At 33.7% G+C, this 25,642-nt stretch overlaps 3 protein-coding genes and 1 pseudogene across 3 annotated transcripts; 1 reads left to right on the top strand and 3 right to left on the bottom strand.

Annotated features, from left to right (window-relative positions):
- The first annotated feature begins 2,788 nt into the window (after positions 1–2,788).
- LOC148765923 (F-box/kelch-repeat protein At3g23880-like) lies at positions 2,789–3,922 on the top strand. The gene has a single exon (XM_088812422.1). The coding sequence runs from the start codon at positions 2,789–2,791 to the stop codon at positions 3,920–3,922; it is 1,134 nt and encodes a 377-aa protein (XP_088668548.1).
- Positions 3,923–9,189: 5,267 nt separating this feature from the next.
- Positions 9,190–10,187, bottom strand: LOC148765922 (uncharacterized; the record flags this gene model as incomplete). The annotated part of the gene is made up of 1 exon (XM_088812421.1): positions 9,190–10,187. A coding segment is annotated over exon 1 (960 nt), but the record flags the coding sequence as incomplete, so codon positions are not given.
- A 2,430-nt stretch (positions 10,188–12,617) lies between these two features.
- On the bottom strand, positions 12,618–12,726 carry LOC148765921 (U6 spliceosomal RNA; annotated as a pseudogene).
- A 5,242-nt stretch (positions 12,727–17,968) lies between these two features.
- Positions 17,969–20,568, bottom strand: LOC105966840 (Tetratricopeptide repeat (TPR)-like superfamily protein). Its single transcript, XM_012991420.2, has one exon. The coding sequence runs from the start codon at positions 20,251–20,253 to the stop codon at positions 18,202–18,204; it is 2,052 nt and encodes a 683-aa protein (XP_012846874.2). The 5' UTR covers positions 20,254–20,568; the 3' UTR covers positions 17,969–18,201.
- Positions 20,569–25,642: the final 5,074 nt, after the last annotated feature.

Raw genomic sequence — 25,642 nt, 5'->3', positions numbered from 1 at the left:
GATTATAATTAGAATTAATACTAATGAAACAGTATTACAATATTTTTCTACTATATTGTGTTGCATATTAACCATACATCTCACTATTTCGAGAACGTTTTTATTGTCGAATATCAGTTAGAACGCTCAATGCCCCGTGCATCGCACGGGTGAAGTACTAGTGAAATGTAATCTTTCAAAAATATGTTGCACATTTAACGGAAAGTTATTTAATTTAAATAAAAATTGATTTGTTAAATCATAGCTTACCAAATATTAAAAAATCCGGATTTTTAAATGAAAGCAAAAAAAATCAGAATGTAGAAAGTCAATCATAAAATTAAATGCATATTCGAATTTTAGATAATGTTCAAAATATATGAAATATACACACATTTTTTAATTTTAATTTTCAAAATAAAAAAAAAATTAATTTCATAATATATTAAAATTAATATATTAATTTAAATTCGAATTTGTAAACACCTAAGTCTATAATATACTATATTTCCAAGGATAAATGCAAATTAATATGATATCGAAATTTATGGAACAATTGACTTTTAATTAATTGATAAAATATGATTGATATAATATATATTAATCAATGATATAAGCTATATTTAATCATTTTCATATATCTTGATAAATTAATTTATCGATAGATTCATTTGAATTATTAATGATTTGTAAAATATTATGTTTATATTAATAATTTTCTTAAAAACATTCAATTGTAATGTAAAGATAAAAGCATAAATTTTATAAATTATTCAAATATAATTTATTCAAATTTTATCGGGTATTACAAAATGTTTAAAAGAAAAAAAAAATTATTATATTTTTTCAAATTATTCAAATACACTGCAATTTCATAAATTATTCAAACACACTACAAATTTCATAAATTGTTCAAATAACTAAAGATTTCACAAATTATTCACATGTATATTTAAATTAATAAAGTTATTGACATAATTCATTAAATTACAAATGTAAATAAAAAAAAAATCAAAATATTACATTTTTTGGAAAATTAATTAAGTAAAATAATATTTATCGATTTTTTTACATATAAAATTAAAGAAAGAATATACAAATTAGGTTGAGTAATTAAATAACTCATAAAACATTAAATGGGATTATATCAAAATATAAACGGGTATATATGCATGAAATTAACATTAAATGGAAGAATATAAAAATATTAAATTTATGAAAGAATTAATATGTACATGTGGTAAAATTTAAATGAGTGTGCAAATGTTAAATAGGAAAGAACTTAAATACATACCAAAATAACAAATGCCAATTAAGCAATTCACTAATACACATAAGCAATTGAGTTCCAACTAAGCAATTTGAACAAATGACATCAACATTTGCCACATGTCATTCATATAGGGCATAGATCCTCTTTTTATATTATATATAGATTTTGTTGTCAACACATTAATTTAGAGAGAGAAAAAAAATTAAAAAAAAAAAAGTCAACTGCGGAATTTTGCCAGAATAAAAAATTCTGAATAAAAATAATTTTCTAAATTTTTTTTTTTTAAATTATTAAAATGAGGATTAATGTGATATATTTGTTCAAATTCGGGGTCAATGTGCACTATTGATGAAGTTAGAGTATAATGATGGCAGATTCAATATGGGAAATCAAAGGATGATGATTATCAATAATATGCAAGATAATCGGATGCCGAACTGGAATGTTGGTAATTATGGGTTTGGTTTTGACGAAAGTTGGGTTCCGAACGGTGGTTTTGATCCGAATTTCGGTAATTATGGGATGAGGGTGAATGGTGGTGCCGGTAATGGCGAGCCACGAATGTCTTTTACTGTGCCGAAAGTGCGGCCCATATGCCTTATACTAATGCGCCGACGTTTGAGCAGTTGATGCCGTTTTGCACACCAAACGAGGGACGGATGGCAAGTGTTTTTCCTCAAATGCAGGCTGCTCAAGATGGAGATTACCTCCAGAGGCATGGTTCCTAGTCTAGGAATCTGAATTAACCCAAGGCATATATATATATCTTTTGTATAGATAGGGTTATTACGGTTTTTTTTTTTTTTTTTTTTTTTTTGGTTAGATTTGAGGTTGTTTAAGGGGATTTTGAGATTAAAACTTCGAATGGTCGTTCTGATTTATTTTGTTTATTATTGTTCTTACCGATAAATTGTTGTTCTTCGAATATATATACGCAGATTTTCTTGAACTGTTGATATTGAGTTTGATGATCCAAGAAATCTCTCCTGTACGCACAACTGACGATATATATAACATAACCAAATTAAAAAAAAAATCGATTAGATGCATTGGCTTTGTGTTATGATTTATGAACATTCGACTAATAATAATTAGTTGAAGACGAACCTAATGAATGATGTTGAAAATTGTCCAATGACTCATGAACTAGCTCTCGATTATAATAATGAGTGAGTTATTACAGTGTAAAAACATAAGTGATACATCAAATAATGTCTGGTGCATTCGATTATCTTGCATATTATTCATAATGATTTCCCATATTATTCGGAATTGATTAAAATTATATTTCCGATGGTATTTTAGACTATTTTTTGTCTCGCCCTATGTACATTTAAGTCCTAATTGTCATGGGCCTATTTACGATTTGCCCAATAATAATACAAGAAGAAAATTAATAAGGCTGAATTTGATGTTTTGAGTAATAAATAACAAAACCCTATTTTCCAAAAAAAAAAAAAACAAAACCCTAGCTCCTAAGAACCTCAAAACTCCAAACTGCCGATCGAACTCGTTAAACCACAACACCCTGATCAAATGGAGAACAACGACAAAGCTGAACAAATCCAACGTCATCTACCGGAAGATATCGTCACAGAAATCTTGTCAAGACTCCCAGTGCAATCTCTCTTGAGGTTTAAGTCCGTTTGCAAACCATGGCGTTTCTTGATATCCAGCAAGCATTTCATCAAAACCCATCTCCAAATTTCCGATAAGAACGAAACTTTCACACACCACAGGTTTATCTTGACATCTTTATCGTTTTCGAAGTGCCCGGGCAATCTAAGGGTATGTTCTTTGCGCTCGTTGTTGACCGAACCAGCTACTCGTTCGTCTCCTCTCGATTTTTTCCCGGCGAGTGGTTCTACGAATTTACGCATCGTGGGTTCCTGCAATGGTTTGACCTGCGTTCTCATTGATAGTTATCGGTTCTTCTTGTTGAACCCTACGACGCGAGAGTACAGACAGCTGCCCGACTTCGAGCGCCCGAACGAATTTGGTTTTATGACCGGGCTTGGCTTTGGATTCGTTGAGAGCAGCGGTGATTACAAGGTTAATGCTGTTTTTCGTAGGGTTTTATTTCCTTCGACATCCGATGTGGCAAGAGTGTATAGTTTGAAGGCTGATTCGTGGAGAGGTAATAACGTGCCCTTTAAGGATGGGTGGAATTGTTGCCGTTTGGGTAAGTTTGTGAGTGGGAAGCTTCACTGGAGAAGTTATAAATCGGAACACTTGGAATCGGACTGGGAAATTGTTTGTTTAGATTTGGAGAGTGAGAGATTCGGAACGTTGGAGAAATTACCTCGTTGTTTCGAGGGTTACTTTTGCCCGATTTTGTTGGTTGTCAAAGGATGTCTTTGTGCGTTGTTCGGGTATCCTAAAGCTATTAGGTTCGATATTTGGATTTGGAGTGAGTACGGGGTGGAAGATTCTTGGGCCAATTTTTTTACTATACCTAATCCATGTCATGCTTTGACGCATTCAATCCCGTGGCGTGGGTACTTGACCCCGCCGTTTGTGTTGTCAAACGGCGAGGTTTTGTATTCATGCGGATCTGGTTTTTTTATTTACAATCCAAAAGACGATAGGCTTAGCCAATGTCACACAATTGACGATGATCGCTACGATGCGATAGTCTACACAGAAAGTTTAGTCTCACTTGTTAATTAAGTTTCTTATATATCTCATTTTATTGGAGAATGATTTCTTGGTTTAATGATGGTTTATTGGCAAATTTGTTTCTACTTAGAACTTGACATACATCGATTGGTAATATTAATCATGATTAATTTAATGATTGAATCTTATTTGTTTGGTTAGTTTGATAATTTATCACATGTTGCTTTGTTTTTAAGTTTTTTTCTTATCTTATTTTGTGGAGAAGGATTCTTGAATTCGATAATTGATTTGTTGGTTGTGTTTAGGGTGGAAATCGAAACGAAATTTTTGAATCCCGCCAATTCTGATTCGCAAGTTTTCAATTTTGAAAAAAATATTTTTTCATCCGAACTCCAAAAATTCAGATTCTGATTTTCTCGATTTTTATTTATTTATGAAATTGCAATGTATATGAAACTTCGAGTTTTAGTCCCATTTTAATTTTGCGAAAATTCAATTATTTTCTGAAAACTACCTATGTTATATCAATATTGTTATGTTCTATATGTCTTAAAATTTGGAATTTTCGAATTAGGCCCATTCCAATTCAAACATTTTCGATGTTGGAACAAGTTTCATTAATTAAATTCCGACTGATCTTTTCGATTATTTTCAAAGGAATTGGGATTAGTTTTTTCTTAGTCCCGAAAAGAATTAAAATTTTCCCGAAAGAGCTAATTTCAATTGGGTTCGATTTTCAACCCAAATTGCTTTTCTCAATAGATTAGATGGGAAGTAGATAAGTATTGATTACAAATGAAACTTGTTGGACCATATCCTTTATAACTTTCTCAAATACTCCAATTTTTTTGAGAAGTGAAAAACTAAGTCCATTTTGTTCTAAATGATATCAGAGAAATCCGAAATTGGAATTTCACCAATTGGAATAGTGAAAGTTTTGCAGTATATATGTTTTGGTTTTTGCTGCCGTCGCTCTTCGATTTCCTTTTTTCTTGGGACTATGTTTGATTGAGTCTCTCCAAATTAAAAAGCATTGCCTCATACTTACAGACAATGGTCAATGCATCCGGGTTACCTTTTTCCGTTATATTTTGGTTTTAGTACGAGTTTGATGTTGAAATGGACTTATTATCTTAACTAGAAACGTCAAGGTCAATCTTCTCGACTTTCAGTCGTAGTTTCTCGTTAGATAGTTATGGTAATATGCGTTTGTGCCACTTTTGGATACTTAAAGAATTAGTTGTGAGAGTTGCTATATAGTATTTAGTTCTGAAAATTAATATCCATGGTAGGCACAGAAAAATGGTTCTCTATAGTTGTCCTCATAAACTGGTGGTTTGTGGACACTAGTTTTTGAAATTAATACTCAATTGAATGCATATATTATATCGGAAGAGGCAAGTACAGATCGACTTCTCGAACCCGAGACAAACCCGAGTGTACGTACGTTTTCTTAAGAGTATGTTTAGTTGACTAATTACACGTAGGCCCTCCATCACGCCAGATATGGGCGTTAAGTGACATTCCTCAATTGATATACACTAGTAGAAAAATAATTTTTTTTTTATTACGAATCTTTTTGATACATTAAAAAACCGTTATCCACCGTCATCTTCCGGAAGATATCGTCATCGAATCTTGTCAAGACTCCCAGTCAAATCTCTCTTGAGATTCAAGTCCGTTTGCAAATTATGGCTTTTTTTTCATCTCCGATCCAGCAAAAAATATCATCAAAACCTGTTAGAACCCTAATTCGGAGTTCATATCAGAAGAGAGAATCGAAGAAGGAAGAAGAAGAAGAAAATATTATTGAGAAAGTGGGAAAAAGTGTTTTACAACGGTAACAAAATCAGCTTTAAATAGCTGTTACAATAACTACCTAAAAGTGCTAAAAGGAAGAAAAAATACTAATAAAAACGTGATATCAAAACACGGTTTATGAAGAACAGAAATACAATATGATAAATGCTATACAAAAATTACTACACAGATGATACAATATCTACATATCCAATATCCCCCCCTCAAGATGGACTTGAACAAGCATAAATGTTGAGAAAAGCCATCTTGGACAACAAATGTGAAAAAGCAGGAAGAGGCAATGCTTTGGTGAAGAGATCTGCAAGTTGATCACAGCTCTTAACAGGCATGAGTCTGAACTTCTTTTGTTTAACCTGCTGCCTGACAAAATGACAATCAATTTCTAGGTGCTTAGTTCTTTCATGAAAAGTTGGATTAGAGGCAATATGAACAGCAGCCAAATTGTCACAAAAAAGCAAAGTAGATGGTGGAACAGCTTGAAAATCACAGAGCAGCTGAAGAACCCAAACCAGTTCACTAGCTGTGGTAGCTAGAGCTCTGTATTCTGCCTCTGCAGAAGATCTTGAAACAGTGACCTGCTTTTTGGATTTCCAAGAGATCAAAGAATCACCCAAAAAAATACAAAATCCAGTAGTAGATTTCCTTGTATCAAGACAAGATCCCCAATCAGCATCTGAAAAGCCTTTGATTATAAGGTCTGAAGTAGATGAATAAAATAAACCTTGACCTGGAGCTGCTTTAAGATATCTTAAAAGATGATGAACAGCCTGCATATGTGAAGTACGAGGAGCAGAAACAAATTGACTAAGTTTATGAACAGTATAAGCAATGTCTGGCCTAGTAATGGTAAGATACAGCAGCCTGCCAATGAGTCTTCTATAAGCTGAAGAATCTGCCAGTAAATCACCATCTTCAGAAGCAAGTTTCAATTTAGGATCCATGGGTAAGGTAACTGGCTTACAATCTGTATATTTAGTATCAGCAAGAAGAGTAAGGGCATACTGCCTCTGAGAAATAAAAATACCAGAGTGAGACCTTGCAATTTCAATACCCAAAAAATATTTCATAGGACCAAGATCTTTGAGTTTAAATTTAGTACTCAAAACTTGCTTAAAACCTGAAATATTAGCAGAACTAGGACCAGCAATGACCATGTCATCAACATAAAGTAACAAGACAATAAAAGAAGAACCAGAACCTCTGGTAAACAAAGAATAATCATTTTGAGATTGAACAAAACCAAGAGCCAAAATAACCTCAGTAAACTTAGCATTCCATTGCCTGGAAGCTTGCTTAAGCCCATACAAGGACTTATGTAACTTACAAACTAAAGAAGAGGAAGAACCTGGAGCTGTAGAGGTCTGATAATACCCCAAAGGCAAGTCCATATATACTTCTTCATGCAAATCTCCATTAAGGAAAGCATTATTAACATCCAGTTGATGCAGTTCCCAACCATGAACAGCAGCTAAAGCAAGCAAAACCTTAACAGAAACAAGCTTAACAACAGGTGAGAAAGTATCAATATAATCCACACCTTCTAGTTGAGTAAAACCTCGAGCTACCAACCTAGCTTTATACCTGTCAATAGAACCATCTTGCTTTCTCTTGAGCTTATATACCCATTTACAACTAATAGTATGTTTATCAGGAGGCAAAGGAACAACAGACCAAGTGTGATTGGCCTCAAGAGCATCAAGCTCTTCTTTCATAGCATCAACCCATTGAGGATGCTGAACAGCTTGTTTGTAAGTATGAGGTTCAGAATCATGAGCAAGATTAAGAACAAAATGTCTATAATCACTAGACAACTTGTCATAAGACAATACAGAAGCAATAGGATAAAGAGACTTATGCAACCCAAAACAAGCATAATCAGTCAAGTATGAAGGAGGCTTAATCTGCCTACCAGACCTTCTAGGCTGAGAAGGAGAAGAAGAAGATATAGGATCTACATAAGGCTCAGTGGGAACAGCAGACAGAGGAATAGACTGAGAAAGAGGCACAATAGGCTGAGAATCAAACACAGACTCAATGGAAGCATGAGGAATGGAGACAAAAGGAAACTGATCCTCATGAAATATCACATCTCTAGAAAAAAACACTTCCCTACTATGAATATCCAAGAGTTTATAACCTTTAACACCAGTAGGATACCCAAGAAACACACAAGGCCTTGCTCTAGGTTGAAACTTATCTCTGGCAGCAGCCAAGGTGGAAGCAAAAGACAGGCAACCAAAAACCTTAAGAGAAGTATAATCAAAAGGAGACTGAGGATAAAGAATACTGTAAGGAGAAACATTGTGTAAGATTTTAGAAGGAAGACGATTAATAAGATAAACAGCAGTACTAACACAATCACTCCAGTATTCAACAGGAATTTTGGACTCAAAAAACAAAGAACGAGCCACATTCAAAATGTGCTGATGTTTTCTCTCAACAATAGCATTCTGCTGAGGAGTTTGCACACAAGAAAACTGATGTAAAATGCCCAGATGAGCAAACAAATGATTAAAAGACAACTCTGGAGCATTATCAGAACGAAACACTTTAATGGTCTTACCAAATTGAGTCTGAACCATAGAAATAAAACGAGGAATCACAACTAAAGCATCAGACTTAGAATGAACCAAATGAACCCATGTATACCTGGAACAATCATCTACAATAGTAATGAAATATTTAAAACCATTATACGAAGGAACTTTATAAGGGCCCCAAATGTCACAATGAATGAGATCAAAAACATGAGCAGCAACATGATTATGAGAAGGAAAAGAAAGTCTCTTTTGTTTAGCAACAGGACAAACATGACAACAACTGTCTTTAGGAGGAGCAAAACCAGAAGATACAGGAAGAAAAGCTTTTAAAAACACCAATTTCTTGAAAGGAACATGACCTAGTCTCTTATGCCAAACAGTGGCAGAAACTTGATTACAAACAAACACAGAATTACAAGAAGATATTGAAGGAGGTGGCAGAAAAGGAGGTGAATCCAAAACATAAAGTTCCTCAACTTTTCTACCCCTGCCAATCATCTTGAAGAACTTGTCCTGTATGACAAAATTAAAAGCAGAAAAACCAATAAAAAACTGATTATTTTGAAGAAAAGCACTCACAGAAATGAGATTAAATTTGAACTGAGGAACATAAAAAACCCCAGTAAGAAATATTTCCTTAGACAAACGAACATCACCCACAAAAGACACAATTAACACAGAAGAATCAGGCAAAAGAACCCTGAAATTACTAACAGGCCTGATATTAATGAACAACTGTTTATCATGACAAATATGTTTAGAAGCACCTGAATCTAAAATCCAATCAGCAGATGACAAAGAAGGAACACCAGATAAAGCACAAATACCTGTCACACAAGAAACCGTAGCTGTATCAGCTCCAGCTCCATGAGCAGATTGTGACTGAAGAGAAGCAGCAGATTGTTGCTGTTGAGCAGCCATGTGGGAAGAAAACATAGACATGAACTGCTGACACTGAGAAGGAGTCATTGACTGAAGATAACCATCCACTTGTTGAGAGCTTACACCTGAATCTGAAGAATGAGAATCCAAGGAAGAATCAAAACCAGAAACCTGATTAGCATGAGAAACAAAACGAGATTTCTGTGGCTTATAAGATGGGGGATATCCATGAAGTTTGTAACACTTCTCCACCGTGTGACCCTGCATATTGCAATGTGTGCAGAAACTGCGTTCTCTCTTCTTTAAACCAGGATTGTAAAACTGGTTATTAATGGACCGCTTAAACCCCTCATTCTTGACAGAAAAAACAGATCCAGAAGAATCAACATGAGAAGAGACAACTGATCTCTGACGCTCTTCTTGAGAAATGAATGCAAACACCTTAGAAATAGGAGGAAGCGGATCCATAAGCAAGATTTGACCACGAGTGGAAGCTAGACTGTCATTCAACCCCATAAGAAAACTCATGACATACTCTTGATTATAATGAGCCTGTAACTTTTCAAAACCCCCACAATCACATTTGCCACAGGAACAACACGGCCTATAATTTGCCAACTCATCCCAAATTGCCTTGACCTTAGTGAAATATACATTCACTGACTGACTTCCTTGGGTAAGATTCGCCAAATCACGACGCAATTGAAATATGCGAGGACCATTTGTCTGTGAAAACCTAGTTTTTAGATCATCCCAAATTTCTTTTGCCGAATTCGAGTACATAATGCTACCTTGAATGTCCTTGGAAACCGAATTGATAATCCAAGACATGACAATATTATTATTCCGAATCCAAGCATTACGCATAATCAACTCATCAGCAGCAGGCTCCGAAATCGTGCCATCAATAAACCCAATTTTGTTCTTCACCGTTAATGAGATAGTCATGGCTCGCGACCACGAAGCATAATTGTCTTCAGTCAAGAGTTGCGAGACCAGAATCAAATTCGGACCATCCGACGGATGAAGAAACATCGGATGCGAAACATCATCCAACGGAGAACGAGCTGGTGGCGCCATGGATTATAAACACCAGAAACAGCAATCGATACGAGAGATGAACAATAACCGCGCGGAAACGAGTAAAAAAAAACCGATCAGAAGATCGAATCAATTGAAAACTGATACCATGTTAGAACCCTAATTCGGAGTTCATATCAGAAGAGAGAATCGAAGAAGGAAGAAGAAGAAGAAAATATTATTGAGAAAGTGGGAAAAAGTGTTTTACAACGGTAACAAAATCAGCTTTAAATAGCTGTTACAATAACTACCTAAAAGTGCTAAAAGGAAGAAAAAATACTAATAAAAACGTGATATCAAAACACGGTTTATGAAGAACAGAAATACAATATGATAAATGCTATACAAAAATTACTACACAGATGATACAATATCTACATATCCAATAAAACCCATCTCCAAAATTCTAAAAAGAACGAAACTTTCGCCCGCCACAGGTTTATCTCAATCTCTGTAGGCCCTTCTTAAAACAGGGAACGGTTGGACGTCCACAGTATCACCACATTTCCTTGTACTCCTTAATGACCAAACCGGTTACTCATGTGTTTTCCCTCGATTTTTTTTCCCGGTGAATGATTGTATAGGTTACGTATTGTGGGTTCATGCAATGGTTTGACATGCATCCTCGTGCATAGTTTTTGTGTTTTCTTGTTTAATCCTTCGACAAGAGAGTCCAGGGAGCTGTAGCCTTGCAATTTGTAGTCGACTATAACTTGAAATACATATGTCAAATTCGCCAAAATCGTCTACTGCTTCAACTAATGTTTTGGCACCTTCTAGGAGAAGATTAATGGCTTTTATTAAGCTGCAATTGCAAATAAAAAATAAAAAAAAAGAAATATTTAGTTATGTTAATTGGAGAGAAAAAAACTAGTAAAATTGAATATTGCCTTTTGTTACTACAATTATATTTAGTGCAAGTAAACGAAAATTGAAGAAACTTCAATACACTTAAAATCAACATAATTTGAGAGAGATATGGAGAGATGCGCCATAGTTGTGAATGCTATGAAATTTTAAGTTCAAACTGTGCGCCAAGGATCCCTCACCTAAAGCGCTTTCTACAAAAACTTTTGTCCCCGACAACCACCCATGGTCCCACGCAGGCAATGAAAAAATAACACAAACAAATCTAACAATCAAAATTGAATGAAATTACCATAAAAAAAAAAGGAGAGGAATCTGACGGTAGATAGCCCGTCAAATTTCGACTGTCAGGAAACAATATTACGTCTCCGAGAAGACCCACCGTCGTCCAAATACACGTGCACGATAAAACAATTATAGAAACAGATTCAGAGCTTCAAAACATATGAAATGAACATCAAAAGAAAGAGCTCGCGATGAGAGAAATTTATGACTCGGAGAAACACCATCGTTAGCTGGAGAGCTATGAGGCAAAAATTCGGATTTGAAAGTAGGAGATAAAGAGAGATGCCTGTAAGTTCGCTAAGATTTAAAACTAATTTTGTAAAGGTAGTTTAGGTACTTAAAGTTGATGCAGGGCCGATCCTGGACCAGGGCGAGCAGGGGCCAGGCACAGGGCCCATTTATCAATGGGGCTCCAAATTTTCAATTGTATGTTAGTAGATGTTTTTATAAATATAAAGGTAAGTTACACCCACACCCCTAAAGTATGCTTAAATAATTTTAAGGTTCCTGTGGTGTTGATAATTACACTCATCTCCCTGAAACATAGTTAGAAACTCTAATGGGATAATGCATTGGATACGTTATTCCGATAGAGTATTACTTTTAGCTAGTGGTGGAGACAACATAGAGTTAGGGGGTGACATGGTTCCCCTAACATTTCTTAAATCATTCATAGCTCTTTGTTGTCTTCACCATTTCCTGAAACTAATAGCTCATTAGAATTCCATCGGAATAACATATCCAATGCATTATCCCATTAGAGCTTCTAACAATGTTTTAGGGGGGTCAATGTAATTATCGATACCTCATGGATATTAGTTATTTAAGCATACTTCAGGGGTGTGGATGTATTTTACCCTAAATATAATACGTTTGAATCCCTACTTGTATTTTAAGCCCTCGTTTCTGTTACTAACAAAAAAGACCCTCATTTTTTTTTTTTTTGACTTTTCAACTCCGTCCCCTCTCCACTAATATTTTTACCCAATTCCTTAGTTTTCAAATCTTACCCCACTTTCTCCATTTATGTCTTTTTACTCCAATTTTATTTTCTCTCGGTTGAACCCTAGTATCATTTTATGTTTCTATTTTTCTAGAATTTATACTTTAATTCTTTTTTCCATTCATTATTGATTTTTTATTTCCAAACTTTAAACTAGTTTTGTTAAAGTGAAGGGTTTTTTTCTAATTAATATAATTTTATTAATTTATTTTGGCTAAAAGAAACACTATTTTATGATAAGACATCAGTTAAAAAACTTGATTACCATAAAAATTTGGACCATATCTCGATTTGTGGGTGTCATCCTTGCGCATGCACGATACTAATCTTCTTTGTATCGGTCCAAGTTTATAATTTTATTATTAAGTATGTTTATATTTTACATATATATTTTTCAAAAAAATCGAGGATATTGTATCGAATCCTGTATTATTATATTTTTTTAGATACCGAACCCCGTATTATTTAGGGGCACAATTTTGTATTTTGCCAAGAGTTGACGAGGGGTACGTCAAATTTATAAAAAAAAATAAAAAAAAATTAATAAATAAATAAAAAATAATAATAAATAAAGACTTGTTCAGCATTCAACACTTCTCTTATAAACTATCAAAAATTGATCCAACATTCAACATTAAGTAATTAATAATATATACAGACTCATCCCATTTTCAGAGAACTTCTATCATAGTTCAAATAGCCAACTAATCACCCCTGAATAACGTCGGAAAAAAATAATAAATAAATAAAATAAAATAAAATAAAGTAAGAAGTGGAGCAGGTCAGTAATATTGGAATCTCACATCAAACTCTGAAGCTTCATCTTCATTTCCACAGAATTCCAAATGGATTTTGATTTGCAAGAAGTCGTCATCATTTTGATCCTCAAAACTCATTCTAGTAATTCGGTCGGTGGGCCTCGCACCAAAGAAAACTCATATATATGGTAAATTAGAACCACCCCTGAAGTATGGCCAAATTACGAAAATCCCCCTCTTGTTTGTGTAATTACAACTACCCCTCAAATATAAAAAAAATTACACGTTCACCCTTGCGGTTTCAAATTTAGTGAAATCTTCTAGATTATATGGAATATTATCACTTTTGTACCCGTTTTATCCCATTCGAGCTCCACATATTGAAGCAAGATGATCATAAGATGTGTTTTTTGGCTTGTATATATCAGATTGTGGTGCATCAGAAACTGTATTTTTACGTAAAACGAGTACAAACTAGAGCACATTCCACGAAACCTAGATGATTATGTTGAATTTGACACCATAAGTGTGGAGATGTAAGAAAAATCATAATTGAGGGGTAGATATAATTATCCAAACAATAGGGGTATTTTCGTAATTTGACTATAGATCAGGGATGGTTGTAAACTTGTAATTTATACCATATGTATATTGTAACAAGTCAATGTCAACCAAATAAAATTTCCAGTTAGTTTCCTCCCACATATATTATAACTTATATATATAACACCCCAAACATATTCTCACATATTCTCAACTGAATATAAAGAAAGCATAAAAGTATTATTTATAACATATACTACTATATATCCAACGTAAGTTGTAACGACATGAAAACATATGCAATTGTGCTCATCGTTTGCGGCTCGGTGGCCGGTGCAATACTCCTATTGTGTTTTATTTGCAACAGTGGTCGGAAAAAGAAGCCTCCGCCCCCGGTGAATCGTGATGTGGAAAAAGGCAAATTGCCGAAGAAAAGCAGTGGATTGAAGGATGGCGGTATGGTTGTTCTTGGTGTCGGAGGAGCCGTTGCTGCCACCGTTGCCACGGCAGCTGTAATTAGTGGAGGCGGTTGCGGTGGCGGCGTTGATGTTGGGGACTCTGGTGGTGGTGATGACGGCGGCGGCGGTGATGGTGGTGGTGGTTGTGGCGGTGGCTGTGGCGGAGGCTGTGGCTGCGGAGGTTGATGTAAAATGTAAATTAAACTACAAATTAATGTAATCGGCCGATTCGGTGTGTGACATGCTGATATTGTATTTATATTATTAAGTTATTGTGAATCACGTTACCCTTTTCCATCTTTTCCTAAAAATATAAATAAAATTAGTTTTTTTCTCTTACATGTAATAGGATTAATTTCACTTGGATAGGTTATGTACTGATGTTATAAAAGTGATAAATTACCCCAACTTGAAATTAATCAGATTAGACTTAAAAATTAAGATAAAGAATACGTTCTCGTTCTATAACTATTGTACATTGTTTTTGCATGCACGCATGTTGTAGCTTGAGATTAAATGATATATATATATATATATATATATATATATATATATATATATATATATATATATATATATATATATATATATATATATATATATATATATATATATATATGTCTAGTCAAAATTTACTATTCTTTTTATCTTATTTTATGGAAGAGAACACAAAATTCTATATGTCTGTCATGGGGTGTAGATTAGTTGCTGAGGGGTCAGGAAAAACAAATCGAGAGAATTAAAGGGCCTGATTGCAAATGAAACTTCTTGGAGCCCCAAATCCCTAAGTTTTGTAGTTGTGTTCTTAATAACAACTGTAATGATATATATATGTGCTCAAACTTCAAGCTGACTTCAATACATTTTTTATATCCAAAAAATAAATTAGCAAATGAATAAAATAAAAGAATAAAAACAAAGACCAAATCGGCATGTGTTGTGAGAATTTTTTAATGAGAATTTCCAAGAAATTATTTTGCCAAACTTAAAGAAGCAATTATTAATTAAATAATTAGACTTTATTTAATATTTACTATTCTTCAATAACTTGTCAGGTCCACGGTCCACCCACAAATATATATATATTATCATGGCTTATCTTACCCTAAATCGTCTTTTAGAAAGTTTTTTTATTGGATGTTATAGGGTCCAATAAAATATTTAGGTATTCATTAAATTTTTAAAACAGTTTTAATGTTGACTAATCTTATTTTAGCAACCAAACGAGACCCTAGTGTAAACATTTTATCTCACTTTAGTTCTGCATCTCTAACATTGTTGACGGATTTCACGTTATAATATTGTGTTGACCGTACCGGCCAACGAAACAACATTATAACACAATAACCTTCGTAACACAACTTTGCCGGTCAACATAACAACATTGTCGGAAAAAACAAATGTAAAAATCGTGCACAACCAATATGTTATGAATCTTCAATTATCATATAGACTTGTTCACCATTCAAACACACTTAACAATTCAAATAATTGATTCATTATTAGGTTAAGTAATTTTCATCCCATTATCAGAAAAACTTCTATCATAGTTTAACGAGCAAAAGAACCCACCGTTAGAAATTTACAAAAAAAAAAAAAATAATAATAAATTAAATTAAATTAAATAAAGTAAGAACTGGCCGAGCAGGGCAATATTGGAATCAGCTCAAATCAGACACTGAATTTTCATCGGAATTTCATATGGATTTTTTATTTGCTGAAGTCGTAGTCGTCGACCCTCGAAACTCAAATATTGTAACAAGTCAAATGTTCGCCAAACACATTGCTTATAAAACACACCAAAAATTCTCAACTGAATATAAAGAACGTGTAACAAACATTCAGAGAAAAAAAAATACACAAACGTATTATACATATCGAACGACATGAACACATTTTTATATCTGCTCATTGTTTGCGGCTGCGTGGCCGGAGCATTACTATTATGTTTTCTTTGCAACATTTGCTCGGAAAAGAAGCTTCCGGTGAATAGTGATGTGGAAAAAGGCGATGGATCGAAGGATGGTGGTATGGTTGTTCTTGGAGCGGGAGGAGATGCTGCCGCCACAGTTGCCAAGGCAGCTGTAATTAATGGAGCTAGTTGCGGCGGCTGCGATGGTTGTTGGGACTTTGGCGGTGGTGGCGGAGATGATGGTGGTGACGAAGATGATGGCGGTGGAGATGATGGTGGTGGCGGTTGCGGCGGTTGTGGCGGTGATTAAACCACAAAGACATGCTGTTATTGTATATATATTTATTATTTTATTTTAGTAATGTGAGATTGGGCTATATGTTTTGCCCTGCACTATAATTTGTTTTCATATCTTCAAGTTCATCTAAATCACGTTACTTTTTCTATCTTCTCGTGAGATATAACTAAATAAATAAAAGGTGTATCTAAATACTTGTATCAACCATATAACCAATGTCGTCCGGACCGCTATGGAACCAGACGACCATTTGGGTCATGGTTCTATAGGGTCGAACCGGTTCGACCGGATTCTTGATTTTTTCAATATTTTATTATTTTAATAATTTTAATATTTAAAAAATACTATTTTCTTTATATTTTTTATCTCTCACCTATTATTCTTAGGGTTGTTCATGGGTCGGTTTTACCCGACAACCGACCCATTATCGGCCCGACTATTGTGGCCGATAATTGCCCACCAACCGACTCATTTTGGTCGGGCCGATAATTTTAACCGACCCATGTTTAGTTGGGTCGGGTATAGTTTTTAATTTACTGAAAAGTCGGTTGGCCGATATTACCGACCAACCGACTTTTTTATTTTTATATATAATATATTTCTTTTAACCTTTTGAGTTTTGACTTTGACTTCACTAAATTATTGGAAAATATTAAAATAATAATTTTAAATTATCCATCTCCTCTCTAGCTCTCTACCTCCAGAAGCAGAAACCAAAACTCCACCACATAAACACCACCGCCGACATTTCTCTTGCAAGCCACAACCAGTCATTGCCGCCAGCGCCGGTGGGCTGCTACTTCCTCCAACTCTCCACCTCTGGCCCTCTCTATCTATCTTCTACATTCCACACTCTAAAGGGCAAAAACTCAAGGCTAGGGTTTTTTTTTCGTTTTTTTCTCAAATTAAAATTGGGCAATTCCTCATTTGATGATTTAATTTGATTTTTTTTTAAATACGAATGATTATTGCTTAGATTTTATGTTTCTCCATACTAATTGTGTGAAAGTAAAATGAAATTGAATATTCATTAACTTGTGTGTGTTCTGTGATGTGTGTGTAAGAGAGAGAGATAGACGATTGTAAAAAAAATTAATCTCAATGTACAGACTTTTCATTTTTTTAACTCAGTGATGTGTGTGCATGTGAATTAATTTCCAGATTTCTAATAATTAGAATATTTTAAATTGTACAATGACGAAGCACACTGGGCACATCGGCCTCTAAATCTAAGCAGCAAATCTGTTTTTTTCTTTTTTCTTTTACTGTGGCCGATATCGGCCGATAATTTGCAACCGAACTATTTCGGCAACCGACAAAGTCGGTTGCCAACCGTTACCCGACTCACAATTGTCGGGTCGGTAATGGTTTTACATTTTGGCAATAGTCGGTTGGTCGGGTCGGGCCGATAATCGGCCGATATTCAACCGACCCGACCCATGAACAACCCTAATTATTCTCACTTGTGTGAGACATTTTGGCCAAAAACCGGGTTCCTTGACTAACTCGTCGGTTCCCGGATTTTACCACCACCTCATCACTGGGTCACGGTTGAACCGGTCCGACCGGCCGGTACGGTCCGATTTTAACAACATTGCATATTAGTATAACCAATCAAATAAGAATTATAATTAGCCTTGGTAGACAACATAATTAAATATCCTCAAGTATTTGAGTTTTCGCATTAAGAGTCCACGGTAGAAAACAGATCCTAATTTTAACCGTAAAGCATCTGTACGACATTTTAATCGAAACTCAGCCCCTATTATTACACAATCATATCCAATGCAAGAATTGTATAATCAGTTAATCATAAATCTCAAAAATAAATCACAAAAAGCATTCCAAACAAAGCCAATCGAGTGTTGAAGAAACCAACCTCGTCATTTCACAGCAATCCAACTGCAACCCGGACTTTTCTTAACGCCCCGAAACCTTCTGGACGATCTCATTTGTTCTTCATCTCTTCTCTTTCCCATCGAACTATAAATATCCGACAGGACCACATACGGAGTTGCATTGTTCGGTTCTAGTTTTAAAATTTGTTGAGCTGCCAGCTCAGCAAGATCAAGAAAATTGTGAGTCCGACTTGCACCAAGAAGAGCACCCCATACACCACAGTGAGGCTCAAAAGGCATTGACTCGATCAACTCCATTGCTTCGTTAAGCAATCCAGCTCTACCGAGCAAATCCACCATGCAAGCATAATGGTCAGGACCAGGTTCAACCTTAAACAATGTCCTCATGGATTTGAAATAATTCCATCCTTCTTCGACAAGCCCCACGTGCGTACAAGCAGACAGAACACCAAGAAAGGTCACTTCATTTGGCTCGTGTCCTTCATCCACCAATTGCTTGAATAATTCGAGTGCTTCGACTCCAAATCCATTATGTGAAAACCCCGTGATCATTGAGTTGAACGAGATGATGTTTGGTGTAGTGATGGATTTGAATATCTTGTGGGCATCGTTTACAACTCCGCACTTTGTATACATTGAGATAAGGGAGTTTTGTATGGATAAATCATGTTCCGCCTCCATTTTGAAGACGAAAGAATGCAATTGTTGACCGAGGCTCAGAAATGCTAAACTAGCTGAAGCACTAAGCAAGCTGGATAACGTTAGAGGGTTTGGCCTAATTCCATTTCGAATCATCTTCAAGAACCAAAGAATAGCTTCTTCGTGCTCCCTGTTATTTATAAATCCAGAAATAAGAGCTGTCCAGGCAACACAATCCCGTTCGGGCATCTTATTGAATAGTTCGATACATTTTTGGGTTAAACCTTTGTTAGAGAATCCTGTGATTAAGGTCGTCCACGAAACTGCATCTTTGGAATCCATTTTCTCGAAAAGTTCATTCGCCTCTTCGACTCTTCCAGCTTGAACATAGCCATAAATAAGGGAATTCCAAGAAACTACATCTTTCTCCCTAATCGTGTCGAACAACTTCCTCGCTTCATTTATACAGCCAGACTTTGAGTACATTGCAATAATTGAATTACCCAAAAATACATCAAACTCGAATCCTAAATGCGACATCAAACCATGAACTTGGCACCCTTCTTTATACCTACCATTTCTGCCGCAAGACTCGAAAATCACAGTCATAATAGTAGGTTCAATCCCCACTTGACCTTCCCTTCTCATTTGCAAGAACAACTGAAAACCGTCATCAAAATAACCCGCTTTCATATACCCATCGATCATAGAACACCAAGTAAACTGATTTCTACTCTCGTCCATCCTATCGAACAATTTCCTAGCCTCACCAACTCTCCCATTCTTACAATATCCATCGACCATTGAGCTCCAAGAAACGACATTCTTCTCCACCATACTCTCGAAAACCTTAACAGCCTCCTCCAGTTTTCCAACTCTCAGGTACCCACTCATCAGCACATTCGAGCAAAACGGGTCCCTCCACTTTAAGGGCGTTCCCTCGTACAATCTTTCGGCCTCATCAAACCTACCAGCACTGACAAAACCCATAATCATTGCGGTGTAGGACACCGCATTTCGCACTGGCATCTGCAGAAACAATCTAGAAGCCTCTTCCACCCCATTTACTCTGCTCGTATTCCTTACATAAGCCGTAATCATCGCATTCCACGTCGCGACAGTCCTCTGGGGCATATCATCGAACACTTTCCGGGCATCGGTAATTTGACCATTGTTCGCATAAGCGGAGAGCATGGCTGTGTAAGAAACCACGGTTTTTCTGGGCATGCGGTGGAATAGGGCCTCGGCCTCCCTGATGTTACCGTTTCGGCCATGGCTAGTGATCTGAGTGTTGCAGTACACGACGAACTTGTTAGCTGTGGCGGTGGACTTTGAGATATTTTGAGTAGCAAAGGTTGAGTATTTCTTTAGAATTATTGCGTAGCGGATAGTGAGAGAAATAACCTTTGCCGACGGAGGAGAAAATCTTCTATTCATCCATCAACCATCAAATCTGACGGTGGCCGGCTTTGACGGCGCGCCGCCCGTCCAGGAAGAACTTTGAAGGTGGAGAATAAAATGATTTCTTTAATCACATCTGGGTTTTTCAAATTAAGAGAAGGATTTGAAGTGTGCGAGAATTCATGATTTGAAATTAAGAAAAATAATGGGGAGGACTTTGGTCGGGTTTTCTGAATAGACAAGAACACGACGACAAATGAGAAAAATGAACAGCTTGAACCCTAAATCTAATTTAAATTTTTATGGAAATAGTACTTCACCCCCTAAAAGAAATTTAAATTTGGCACTAAACACCCTAAAAAATTTATGTTGGTGCACCTCAAAAAATATTTATATTTCGGGGGCACTGTTCCCAACGCATGTAATAGTTTAGTTGATCATTCCTTATCGAATTCTGTATATATATTTTTTAATGTATATAATTTAGGACTTTGCTAAATGGCCAGAATCTGGCCGGCCAAAATAGCATTTATTTCATTTTGTTGGGTTTTTTCATATATTTAATACCTTTTATGCCCTTAGTTGTTTTTGCTCCAAGATCTATTCATAATTTCTTTTCTAATTTATCTCCCTATTTTCCCTCCTAAAATATAGAACCCTCAGTTCTAAATTTTTAGTTTTCACGTACAGTAAACAAAGAATACATTATATCAATTCTACAATTCTACATTATTATTATTATTATTATTATTATTATTATTATTATTATTATTATTATTATTATTATTATTATTATTATTATTATTATTATTATTATCATTATTATTATTATTATTATTATTATTATTATTATTATTATTATTATTATTATTATTATTATTATTATTATTATTATTATTATTATTATTATTTCTACAACAAAAAAGGACGAAATATTCTCATCTACTTCACTATTTTGAAAATGGGTTGCAATGGAGAAAACTTAATCGATTCAAATCTTACGATTAACAATTTGATTTTTACGATTTTTACAAATTATATTGTATTACTTTCTATGATATAATTCAATTAAAATTATATTATACTTTAATTATAATTAGTTAGTGTCATTAATATGTTCTTGTCAACACTTTTTCCCTCTAAAATACAATTATACCAAGTATTAAAATAAAAATAATAACATAGTATTTTGATTCTACTAATCATCTATAGTTTTATTTTAAAGTAGGAAGATTAATTGGAATGAGTTATGATCTATTTTTGTTAAAATAAACATCATCTACATTTTTGTTATATATATATATATATATATATATATATATATATATATATATATATATATATATATATATATATATATATTATTGTCAATATTTGTCCTATATACAATAATCAGTAATTTCAATATGTTATTGTCAATAATTGATGTCAATCGATTAATTTTTTTGAATAAAGTTTAAGAATTGAAAGGACTTGAGTATAATTAATACAAATCTTACTATTTAATTAACTAAATATTAAAAGAAAAATCACATATAGTATTTTTATTCTACTCCTAATATATACTTTTGAAATAAACATCTGATATTAATTTTTTTATTAAAAATTATCACACTTTCGATTTTAATAACATAGGTGTGAGCTTGTATTAAGTCATGCATTAGCATATAGTTAGTTAATTCAATTATTTGTATTTTTCAATAGTGGAGATTAATAATAATAATAATATTGAATATAATAATTAATGATAGATGTTTGGGAGTATCGAACAACGACTCTTTATATATGACATTTTATAATATATTAGTGACTGATAATAAATAGGAAAATTAATAATTTATTTAACACTATTTAAATAATAATTCTAAATCATTTTACATTATAATGTTATGATATATATATATATTCGAAGTAATGTCCTAAGCATTTTATCTGCCCCGGTGGTTTGCATTGCTGTGTAAATGCGCGAGCGAGACCTGAGTTCGATTCCTAATCACAGCATTTTTTGTAACAAAATCTGATTTAATATCCAGGTCGTATAGGGGCAAAATAGTAATTCTACTTTATGACTTTTTTAAATATTACAAAATTGCCATTTTCTGGCTGGCCAGAATCTGGCCATGTAGCTTTATTGTATAATTTAACCCTTAATAAATTATAGGATTTGTCAATGTTTTGAAAACTGTACCAGACAATTGATCCGGACAAGCTACTGGTTCAACGCCGGTCTGATTCGAGTATCAAAATACTGCTGAATCCGCGTTTGAGTTGTTCTTCTGATCTCGCCTAGGGCCCCCAAATCCCCAAAAACGAGCATGTAAGTCTTCAATTTATGGAAAAAAAACAAAACTTGATATTTTGTGAAACTACTACTTTGAATTACGAACTTTAGGAAATCACCAAAGGGATGTGTGACTCATATTGGAGTTGTATTTCTTAATTGACTATTACATTTGGAATATTTTATTCATTGATTACTTAAGTGGGAACTTGAATTTCAAAGTGTTAAATTGAATTTTTTTAGGGGGTGAAGTACTATTTGCCCTAAAATTTAATTTCTTTTTTTTAACAAGAAAAAGACAATATATTATTACTTCAAAATACACTGTTTCATAGTACATCAAGCAGAATTAGAAAATAGGTCCGTAAGCAAAAAATTATACAAAAACTTGGGACAAACATTAAAAAGCAAAACTTCATCCAACTGGAGTGATGCCCCTTTTTTTGCAAGAGTCTCCCTATAATAAAAGTTAATGATCACACTCTCGAAACTAGTCAACATCTTCCATATGTACCCCGTGAGAATGTGGAGGCTACTGCGAGGATGATCCTTCCTGCCAAGATAAAAAACACTGAATCAATATCAATTATAAGGTTATTAATATGAAAAGGCCAATTTGATGTTTGATACCAAAACAAGGAGCCGAAATCTCTGCTTTGTTGTTAGTGGTATTTCCAATATTTTTGGCAAATGCCATAACAAAGTTACCTGCACTGTTACGAATTACACCTCCAATACCTTCTTTTTCATGTATGTGTATACGATGAGCCATCTATGTTTAATTTAAACCATTCGTGATCTTATTCGTTTTTCCTTGAACCTTTCTTGGGGTATTTTCTAAGGAATTCCTCCATATGTAGCTCAAGATTTAGAGGTGTCCCTTGAAAGATAAACTCGTTTCGATCTCTTCACATTGACCACAAGATGGTGTCCCTTTTGTTGGCGTTGTTGGAATTTTTAGAAAGCTCATAGAAGAGCCTGCAAAAATTTACACTACTATTTTACTGGCTAATTGATAATCTGCGGATAAGTGCTTGAAAGGCTTGGCATTCAATAAAGAGATGAGTTGATGTTTTCGAAACATGAAGACAAAGAGAAAAAGTATCCGAACCGATGCGTTTCTTTTGGATTGATGTTAGAACTATTGTTGATGATGCAAGAGACTTTTAGGTTCAACGGCTCCCCAGGGATATGATTCACGTAAACTTCAATGAATAGATTGTCATCCCATTTACATTTTCAAACGTTAATATTGTCATCGTTTCCAAAAATCCAGAAAAAACAAGAATTAATTTTAAAAGTATTTTTTTCGAATACAATTGTTATAAGGTTTAACGTTACTGATTAAGAGGGAGTTCGAATTTGGAAAATATTTATTTTTCATCAGCTTGGCCAACAAAGAAGTATTATCAGTGAAGAGGCGCCAACTGAGTTTTAATATGAAAAAGTTTTATTAAGATTATGCAGATTTCTAATCCTCAGGCCTCCCAAATGTTTAGGAAGACAAACTGTTTTTCAATTTATAGGAATTTTTTTGTTGTTATGTGGATTAGCATTCCAAAGACATTTCTTATTAATTGAGTCTATTTTATTAATGGTGATATTAGGAATTTTGAAGGAATTCATGGTATAATTTGGGACAGTATTTAAAACATGCTTGATTAGAGTCAATCTCCCATCATATGATAAATATTTGTTATACCAAGTGGAAATTTTTGACTGAATTTTAGTGATGATCTATAGTCTATATATACTATCTATAAAAGTGTGAATCTTAGGGTGAGGTTTCGTTCCTTTTTTGTGCTTACAAATATGCCCCTTCAATTAGGTTTATTTGAAGGGTAATTTCGTAATATTGCTTAATTAGCTAAATAACTATACCATCTGATTTAAAATAAATAATTATATTCAAGTTATTTGTTTGCCAAGTTATTTCTTTGCAACTATTTGTATTTTCTCACTTTACTTCCAAGGCTTCGTAACTGCAAAACTCAATTTTTTTTATGTTATTTACCATATAGTGACTTATTTCTAACACAATTAATGACAATAAATATCATTAACAACTCATTAGTTAATAGGAATACATGAACATTCTAGTGGATTGTCTTTGAGAATGTCAAAAACTAAAACAAACCAAGAAAACTCATTAGATATACTTCTAATATTCTCTCCTTTTTTTTCATTTGCCTTCTTCAATATTGATTAAAGTTCTTAAAGAATCACATGCTCATCCACTACTACTGGTACATGTAACTTTTTCTCATTTCTAATTAGTCATTTTCTTTTTAATTTCTAATGTTTTAAAAGCAAATATGATGTTTTGCAAATGATTTGAATGCATAAATATCCACCATAATATATACTGGCAATTGATGTTGATCATGTAACATGGATGCCTTAACGGTAGATTTTAATATACTTTGTGTTATGTTGTTATAGGGTAAACTGCAAAATACTCCATGTGTTATGGAAAACATGCACCAAATCTCTCTGTTTTAATTTTATTGCGTGGGATCTCCCTACGTTTTATTTTATCTTGCATGAAATCCCTCATTCCTTTAACAATTAACACCGTTAAATATTTTTGGGGAATTCAATGCATGTTTTTCATAACACAAGGGGGTTTGGTGCATGTTATTTACAATAAAAGTGAAACTTATGTAAAATTTATTTATTTATTTTAAAGTTGAATTATTTTTTGAAATTAAGTAAAACACGTTTATTCAATCTTTGAAAGTCGAATTTTCAAAATTATTGATATAAATATTTATATCAAACTAAATTCAAATTTTCATAAAATTTATATTCATTGACATATAATAGATACAAGCTAAATTCTATAAATATATAAACATTTTGATATTATAAATATAATATTTTTCTAAATACATTGATAAAATAATTTCTTTATTCAAATTGGAAATTTCAAAAAAATTATTAGTTTCAATTTTGATGCAATTGTTTTTTAAAAGAAATGAAATCCAAATGAAGAAAAAGTTCTAAAATTGTAAAATTTGAATTGAAAATGGTAAATAAAAAAATAAAAAATAAATAAAAAAACAAACAAAACTTGCTAGAATTTTCTTCATTACCATCATTATCATTAAACTTAATTTTAAAAAATAATTCAAATTTTAAATA

The sequence above is a fragment of the Erythranthe guttata genome, chromosome 13 (genome assembly GCF_056151865.1).
Source record: "Erythranthe guttata isolate IM_541 chromosome 13, IM_541, whole genome shotgun sequence".
Taxonomy (NCBI): Eukaryota; Viridiplantae; Streptophyta; class Magnoliopsida; order Lamiales; family Phrymaceae; genus Erythranthe; species Erythranthe guttata.
Note: the sequence above shows the minus strand (reverse complement) of the source record. Positions and strands in the feature narration are given on the sequence as shown.

Excerpts from the sequence above, each read along its gene's own strand:
- LOC148765923 (XM_088812422.1), top strand. The coding sequence starts at position 2,789 with ATGGAGAACAACGACAAAGCTGAACAAATCCAACGTCATCTACCGGAA.
- LOC105966840 (XM_012991420.2), bottom strand. The coding sequence starts at position 20,253 with ATGAATAGAAGATTTTCTCCTCCGTCGGCAAAGGTTATTTCTCTCACT.